Source organism: Tachysurus fulvidraco, chromosome 2 (assembly GCF_022655615.1).
Source record: "Tachysurus fulvidraco isolate hzauxx_2018 chromosome 2, HZAU_PFXX_2.0, whole genome shotgun sequence".
NCBI lineage: Eukaryota > Metazoa > Chordata > Actinopteri > Siluriformes > Bagridae > Tachysurus > Tachysurus fulvidraco.
The window spans coordinates 35,883,431-35,892,770 of NC_062519.1; the positions used below are offsets into that span (position 1 = coordinate 35,883,431).

Consider the following 9,340-nt stretch of genomic DNA (forward strand, 5'->3'; position numbering starts at 1 on the left):
TAGGTGTTTTAATAGTCTTTAAAGGGAAATACATATTTCCTGGTTTGCATTTCCACAGTAGTGCGTGGATTATATTCCTATGCATATTTATATCCTTTGCTGCATCAGCACTTGCTATAAGTACAGAAACAGAGTGACCCATGGGAACGTCATAGCATCTTTCTTTTGCTGCATGGAGTGAATATGCGGTAACCATATTTGTGGCTTCTAGACCACCGACACGTAAAATAGTGGACGTGTGAGCACAAAGCCCAGTTTTCTCTAGTACTATCTTGCTGTATTTGGGGAATTACTTCCCAATTAACAGATTGAAGTCACACAAACCTGTTGTTTCTGCCTTAATCTGACAAATATGTTTTTATTATAGTGTGGACAGAAAAGTCTGCTCTTTAAATCCAACCTGATTCGATTTTAATGTGTGGATTTAGATTGACTGCATATCCTTTTAATGACAGTATGTCACATGAAATCTGTAATTTACTTCATTATCAATACAAGCTCAAATGTAAGGAATTAGTAGAATAAGGATTTTTTTGAAAGGAGAAAGCTGAGATAAAGTCCCTAACATACAAAACACCTTCAATCAGGCTGGCGAAGTGGCTTTACGGTTAATTACTGTTTAATGGTGATTAGCTTCCCTTCACCCCAACATCAGTGATGTTTGATGCTGGGTAATATTAGTAGTGTAGAGCTGTATCTCATCGTAAACTAATATAGCAGAGCCACTGATGGATGAACATAATTAGTGACTAATGTGGCATTGAGGTGGCATTGAGGTTTCTTATGCTTCTGCCCATCAACTGCTTAGCACTTTAGTAGTCAGAAGCAGTCTGCAGTCGGCATGCAGTCTGCCAACCTCTGAGTGCTGTAGCCATAAAACAAGACGCTTTGAGTTTTCAATAGTAAGGAATGACATCACGGTTGTTTTTGTTTTTATTTCAACTCATAAGGCATCATTATAATGTTTGACAATGACACTGAAGCTTCTACAGTACGATGTGTTTCAGTTCCGGAGACTTGACCACATTTTTTTCATAGAATTTTGTCTATGATTTAGAGAAGGACTTTCAAGAGTATGTCTGAGCTAAATCATTTTTGATAACCTAATTATTATTATAAGAATACTAATTATTCTTTAAACACTGGTTGTCATTTTACAATAGATTTTTTTTTTTGTCTTAATCCATATTTTTCTCAATGTAGTGTTACGTGATCTATCACATGCAGTCAAAACACATTGTGTTTGTGTTGAGGCTGGTGCATATGTGAAAAATGGCCACTCATACAAGTCAAATCTACAGGTTTCCCTGAATTGTGAGTGCAGCCATTTTGAGCTGGAGGTGCTGCAGCCGCCTCCTCCCTCCTCCCTCCTGAGTGGAAACTCGTAAAGTGGCCATACAGGGGAAAAACAAGCTCAGGGCATTGGGTCCACTGTCTCAGTGGTGGGTCACAAGGAACTGTTTGATGTACAGTGTTTTGGAGTGTGTGTACCACACTTAGACTTTGAGTTCGTAGTGTGTGTCGTATAAGTGTATTTGTAACTGCTGGTTTTGTTGTTCACTGATGTCTTTTACATTAGAGAACCGTGTGTTCGTGTGTGTGCACGAGCGCTATGGTTCTGGTGTTACTCTGTCTGTGTTAGTGAAATGAATCTAGCACAGGGATATGGGTGGTATTTATTGCAACAGTCTGTAAACTCTCCTGATATTCTGAGCTTGTTTGTGTATAATTAAAGGTGGTGAACTGGAATGGCCCTCAGGGTATACTAGTCATCTCCCTTCCTTCCTTCTTTCTCACTCTTTCTCTCTCTCTCTTTCTCTCTTTTTCTTTATCTCACTTTCTCTCTATCTTTCTCTCCTTCTTTCCCTCTCTCTCTCGTGTTCTCTCTCTCTTTCTTTTTTTTGTGCTCCTATTTTCTAATAAAACTCTTATAGTTTGCCATTCTTGGACTAATTTATGGCTGTACAACAGCTTGTCCATGCAATTTCATCACAAATGCCGTGTTTGCTTTAGTAGTTCTCCAGGCCTTGGTATTCGTCATGAGATCATTGCAGCTGTGTTTGGCATGTAGCTGCTGTCTCTGTGCATGTTTCATTTGCACTTCTTCTTTGCTTCTCCACACTGCCACCTGTTGTTAAGAGTTATGCAGATGGAAATATAGCTGTTCCTTATTATGGAAAGATAGACAATGTCCACTATTGTGCAAATTCATTCTTTGACTACATTATCCTGGTTATGGTGGTGATGGAACCTGGATTGAAAGCCGGTCTATTGCTCTGTACCATGCACACACACATCCACACTCACACACACACACTCCTTGAGGCAATTTAGCATAGCCTGTCTACCTACTAGAATGATTTTAGGTGGTGGCAGGGAACCAGAGAACCCAGAGGAAACGTGTGTGAAATGTGAAACTCCACACAGTCGCACTGCTTCACTGCCCTGCCCACTTCAGTAAAAAAAAATTTGAACTAAACCTGAACCATCTTCTATGTTTAGCAAGTATATGAAGGTTTAAGAAGGATATTTATGGAAAAGAATTTGGATGAGAACTACCTTTAATTGTTAACTATGTTAGTCTCATAGATCCTTTGACAAAAAAGGTGTTTGAAGGAATGTTCAAGGACAAAACCCATCTGTTCTTAGGTTTATTTTTCTTAAAGAATTATTGTCTGTGTGTCTTTAGGTTTGAACTGATGCGCATGTGCTGGCAGTATAACCCCAAGATGCGTCCCACCTTTCTGGAGATCATCAGCAGCATCAAGGATGATCTGGAGCCCAATTTCAAGGAGGTGAGCTTCTTCTACAGCGAAGAGAACAAGCCACCAGACACGGAAGAGCTGGACCTAGAGAATCTGGGCACCATGGAAAACGTTCCCTTGGAGCCCTGTGCCAAGGCCCCGGTGCACTCGCCCACTCCCTCCTCGCCCTCCTCGGGCACAGACAAACGCTGTACCAATGGACCGGTGCTTCTGCTTCGAAGCCCATTTAATGAGGCACAGCCTTACGCGCACATGAACGGGGGAAGGAAGAACGAGCGCACATTGCCCTTGCCACAGTCGTCAGCATGCTGATGCCTGCCTGGCCACTTTTTGTCCTCTTTTCTTAGGTTATGTTAAGCCTTTCTGGCATTCCAGAGAACTCTCACTCCAGTCGGTCTAATCACCACGTCCTCTCTGGAACATAAGAAAAACCAGACAGAAAGGCGTCGAGGATGTCAACCTCTCATCATACCTCAGTGACGCAGTTCGTTTTTCTCTTTGTGTTATGACCTACGTTGACTGACGGACAGGTGGCAAACTTCACCGCCATTACTATAGAAGCATGGCAAACACTGACAAAAAAACAACAATACGGAACACACACACAGTAACTTCCAAGGAGCGCACACTCCCACCTTTTATAGCGTTTTTGTTACTTTTATACATTTCCAAATACGAAATTTCACATTTAGGGTCTTGTCTCAAATCAGTCATGGTGAGGTGGCATTAATGTAAAGCAAAATTTAATATTCTTAATCTTTATTCCAAGAGAGAGGCACTTTTGTGTTTTAGGTGTCCAAAGACATGGTAGCTCTTAAAGAGTGAGCCAGAGCTGCGGTTATAGTGCGGCTCAAAGCCGGGTGGCGCCATTAACAAGGAGCCTCATCTGACAAGACGCGAGACTCCGCCCACTCTGTGTATCTACTCAGTGGTAGAGCAGAAAGTTTCAAACCTGCCATCATCTTTTTTTTATTAATATACTCCTTTTCTCACAGTCTTTCTTGCTGCAGTTTTGTGCTCTCCAAGACGCATAAAAGCAAATATGACACTCCACATTTTTTACACTGGTGTGTATATATCTGTCTATACATATACCTTTTTGTTTGTTTTTTTTTTTTGTTTGTTTGTTTTTTTCTCTCCAACTCTTCTTGTGCTTTATTGATTTATGATCAATGCCAAGTTTTTTTTTTTTCACCAGATTGCCTCCTGTTTATTTTCTTGACCTGGTTTTGTGTCTTGTACATTCGGTTCTACTGCTAAACTTCCAGCCACGTTTAGGAAGAAACAGCTAGGGGCTGTTGGGATGTAGAAACCGTAGCACGATCTTAAAAAGACGTAACATGCAATTACCCACATTGCAAAAAAAAAAATTAACAGGTACCCGGAAGAGATTAAAGCAAGCATGGTGTAATTTAAAGGAGGTCGTTCGTCGTGATAAAAGAGCAGGAATTTTGATCATTTTGTCACTTTTCCCCCCTCCGCCATCTCAGTAGGTCAGATATTGGACCACAGAGCAAACACATCATTCATCTGTCACTTTTCTACCTTTTTTACGGTTCAAATGAACTCCTGTAATGTCTGTACTAAAAGAAGCTGCTATTTTCTTCTCGATTTCTTTTGTGGTTGTAATATATATATACATATATCTATATCTATATGTAAAACAGATCCTTCGGGTTAAATCCTTTACTGTGTCCACTACCATCTTGTACGTTTGCATAAAAAAAAGAAAGAAAACTCTACTATTTATATTTTCTGCACCTAATCTTTCTCTTTTTCTCCATCCCCTTTTTATCGATCGAATACATTCGTCTGAGAACGTGCGTTCATCTATACAAAAAAAAAAGGTACAAATTCACGTCGTTGTGGACTTCACGTCGATGGTGGCCCAGTCTGTTAGCAGTTAAACACTGTGTCTTATAAATCAGACTCTCAGGTTCAATTCCAAACCATCGCGTTCAGGCACCTTAAACACATTGAAGAGGTTTTTTTTTTTTTTTTATAAACTATTCTTAACAAAATACAATCCTGTTACACAATTCAGATGAAAGGAATAGTTCCACTTTTGCTTGCTTTTTTTTTTTCTTCTTTTTTTTAAAGGGATGCATCGATAACACTTTTCCCCCCTCCAGACCAAGTAGCATGGGAGATTTTATTTAGATTTCTTGCGATGTGCTCCAGTTAATAATCTCATGATTCGTCATGGTGTTTAATGGGGGTGGTTGATTTTGTCTTGAGAAAGGAACAAAGTTCACAGCGTATGTTTTTGGGAGTGAATAGCTGGAGCATGTGTGCTGTGTCTCAGTGCTCGCAGAACTGAACTGCTCATTCTATTTTTTTTTTTTAACCAACAGCTGATGATGATAATTTTGCAGTCTGTTCCACTTTGCTTGTCATCGGTAATCTTTACCTGACATTGTACACTCGGCTCACGTCACGTTATGAAACGGTTCCGGATGTTGATATCAGCTATGACTATATGAATAAATGAGCACAGTAACAAACTAATTAACGCAGCTTGCAGTTTCGAAGCATCCCAATTTTTTTTTTTTTTTTTAATATAAACTTTACCTCAACTGCAGTCGATCAGTCGAGACACGTTTGATGTCCATTCTTATTAACTCCATGCAGTTTGAGAGAGGTGTGATTTAGTCCTGCAGCTTATTCAGTGCTACACATGTCATTATAAGCATCTTTCCTTTGTTAGTTACTTTAGTCTCATAGCGATCCAGTGCATAAATAAATAAGTGAAGTCTTTTCAGGCACTAAACATGCTCCTCGGAGTCAGAGTTTGCTGCTTGTGTAATTGAGTTTTTGGCTGTAATTAATTTGTGACTGACACTGACACCATGCCAATGGAAACCTGTTCAACTGCCCATTAGCATCCAGAGCATCCTAAGAAATGTTGATTAAGATGAGACGACGAGGCGAATCTATGCAGAAATTGTTTCAAGATGAAAGTGGTCCCTTTCATCCATTTCATAACTGAAAACTTTTTTTTGTGCCAGTTTTTCTTCTTTTTCTTCTGCTTCCATTTGTATCCTTATTATTTATTTTGATTTGTTTTTTGTGATGTGTTTAAAAAAAAAAAAAACCTTTGTGTTTGCGATATTTTTTTTTCCATTCCCCCCTCATGTATTTTTGGACTTATTTGTTTCTCCTTCAAGCATTTATCTACCTCACCTTTTTTTTCTTTTATATAAATGTATATGGACCTGTATATAAAGAAAATTCATCAGATTTCTTTTCCCCCCTGCCAAAAAAAAGGACGCTGTTAGTGCTCTGTGTATCTGAGTAAACCTCAAACACTACCAACCACGGCCCGGTGGTGGAGACACACTGGCGTCGTGGATGTTCGGACAAACTGGCTGCTTTCTCACATCCCTGTACGCTTTCCAATTTACTCCTTATTTATTTTAGAGAAAAAGGCCTTATAAATTTGCTTCAAATGTGCTGGAATGTTGTTGACATTTAATTTATGCCTCTTGTGTTGCTGAGACAGAAAAAAAACGGTACAGAGACGTCAGTAACATGATCCTTTTATTCATGCCGATTTTTTTTTTCTCCCCTTGAAGTGTTCAGTTGAATTGTTCACTAAGTTCTATGTTTTTTCTCAAGCTTTATTGTTATTGTAAGTTCATTATTGAGTATTGTGTTGGAATTCAAACATGAATTGAAAATTTATTGCCGAGAACGTTGTTGGTGTATTTTGGTGGCTTCTGAGTCGGTATTGTCGGAATGGCTTCTGGTGAATTTAGATGTTTTGTGCTGGGCAGCGTCAGGAAGCTGAACCACTTTTAAACCCAGAGAAACGGTAAGAGGATTGTACTGGGTGTTAAACAGAGATGAATGACACTGGAGTTGCTCTTGTCTTTTTATACATTACAGTACATAGAAAACAGTCAGAACAGATCTCAGAGCTTAGTATCTGTTAGTCCTCATCATTGCCCTCTCTTTACTCTGTCTTTTAACGTAGGCACGTGCTGATATTCAATTCATCTAACTTAACACAATTCATGACAAAAATAACACCTAGACTGTATTTTAAGAAACATGACTTTTTTAACGTGTTTTCAACAAAAACTGAACAGCGTTCTGGGATGTTTGGTGGCTGATGAGTGAAACAAAGCTAATAAATGAGATTTTTACTAAAGGAGGGCTTTGTTTATAACATTGATACGACAGCTTTAAGGAAAAAATACATGTATCAAATTTGTGTGAACAAATTGGTCAAACATGTCCCACTGGAAATTTATAACTCATTAAGCTTTGACATTATGAGGTTTCACTGCAGTTTATTTCCCTTTTCACTTCAGGTTTTAAAAATGTTAGAACTTTAATTCTGCTCAGGATCTGAACCAAAGTATATCGAAGTGGCAGAATTTGTCCATGTGAAGAGATTTCCCAAGTCACAACATATGTTCATCCAAAATAACAGTATTTAAAAGATCCCGGTTTTTCATTTAGGACAGACGTCGTCTCTCTCTAAACTCACCCAGACGCAGCGTACGGCTACTGAGGATGTTTTGTTCGATGTTGTGATGTTCACCTGATTATCAACACGTGCCTGCTTCACACACAACGTCCAAGAAGTTTAGGACGGATGGACAAATGATTTAGATGTGTAACAGCTAGTCTTCAAAACAGCATTGTCCTGATGATCCTTAATCATAGATTCACTTCAAATTGTGCTTGTGGGTTGGGTTGCGGTTTTAGATCGGTCACGTATCCAGGGCTCGGTTACCTCGGGGCTTTTCTGCTCTGCTTCTCATCATTTACCTGCTGCGTGTCTGAATCTGGACCTCACGCTGTACTCCACGAGTGAAGCCGGGCAATGATGTGGACGAGAAACAGGCGCTTCATCTAGAAAAGATTTTGCTACCCTTTAATTCCATAAACTTTACCATAATCACCATTCTTTAAATTAATAAATTATGTGGTTATATTTTTAAAAATAATAAATAAATAAACATGTAATACAGTTTAGATGTTTAGTAAAAGACAGGACATGTATTCTAGAAGCTGTACAGAGCTCAAGTGTATAGAGAAGGTGGAACGTGACTAAGATCTGTGATCCAAGCTGCTTCTTCAAGCCTGATGGTTCCAGGTTAAAAGAAAAACAGGTACTTTATAAACATTTTTCATGTTCATCTTATGTTGTTTTGCAGGAAAAAAAAGGAATGAAAATGTGCCCCGTGAATATGACCGATATTAATAATGAAGCTTTTGTTCATAGTGGCACATTGCTGGAGTTTTTTTCTTTCTTTTTTTTTCTTTCTCTCTTTTTTTTTTTTTTTTTAGTGTGTGCGTGAGTGTGTATGTGATCCTTGCTAAGAAAAAAAAATAAATTCAGCTCACCAGCTTTGTCATTTGTGTTGGTTTGTATAGACTAAATTACGGACATGTATTAAATTAGTCATTCATTTATTCAATTATTCAAACACGTCCATAAACAAGGAGATCTTTGAAGAATTATTCACAGTTGTCTGCAGCTCATACTGTAAGAGTATACAGTAGTACAAGTATAATTACACACAGCTGTTTGAATATATAAGTGAACATATAAGTGTACAGTATATTAATGTCTGGCTTTGAACAGTAAAAATTGCCGAAGGACAACTTCATTTATATAACGTAAACCTACTACTGATTTACAAAAAGCGATAAAACAAATTCGCCACAGTGAACCTCTCGTTAAAACATGACCGTGATCAAGGATAAAAAAAAAACAATAGTTTAAATTATGAACATTAATAGATTTCTTGCATGAATAGATTTTTTGGAAAGTCATTGAATCAAGTTAGTTCCTCTTATCACTTATGGTATATTACCAGCCTATTCAAGGTCATTTGTTCCGACCCTTCAAGTAGCCTAATGTGAAAAAGTCACTAGAATAAATTTCTAGAATAAATCCAGTTCAGTCGGACAACAGACCCTACAGTTAGGAAGTCCTTACAGAGAGCGTCACTATATATTTCCATTTGTATCCTTATATCATAAGTTACACTTGTTTTTAATATTTTAAATGAATAAAAATGTACATCTAACATATTTTCTGGTCGTGCTGACAACGGGAAGCTTTTCTTCTTTCTCTTCTTAATCTTTTATTGGTGGGAAAAGCTTTTTACAGCTTATTAATCCTTCACCTTCCTTCCATATAGAAGGACTTACATACTGTAATGGATGATGTGAAATGTGGTAAGTAATTAGTAGATAAATCTCTATTGAATGATTTAAATAAAAAACCTCTGTGTACTCATTTACTGTATATAGCGATATTATTGTAAGTCAGTAGCAGACAAATATGTAACCTCGAATAGTAAGTTTGATGTTGGAAAAGGAAGTTCAGAGTCAGGAAGAGAGATGCTTATAGATGTGTTGACATCAGAGAGGAGATTTATGGCAGAACATTAGATGAATATGGGCTGTTAATTATATTAAATAAATGCAGTAATTAAACATACACTCTGTTGGGAAAAAAGTATGTGGGACGCTTGACCATTAACAACTATGAGTTCTAAAACTATGGGGTTTATATTTATACATTTATTTACACATTTCCAGCATTTGGAAGA

General features: G+C 38.0%; 1 protein-coding gene across 1 annotated transcript in view; it reads left to right on the top strand.

The window, feature by feature from the left end:
* The window catches only part of igf1rb (insulin-like growth factor 1b receptor), a 66,771-nt gene extending 60,315 nt beyond the window's left edge, over nucleotides 1–6,456 (top strand). The window contains exon 22 of the mRNA XM_027162655.2: nucleotides 2,690–6,456. Coding sequence (XP_027018456.1) covers nucleotides 2,690–3,077 — 388 coding nt within the window. The 3' untranslated portion in view covers nucleotides 3,078–6,456. The remainder of the gene's footprint in view (nucleotides 1–2,689) is intronic.
* Nucleotides 6,457–9,340: the final 2,884 nt, after the last annotated feature.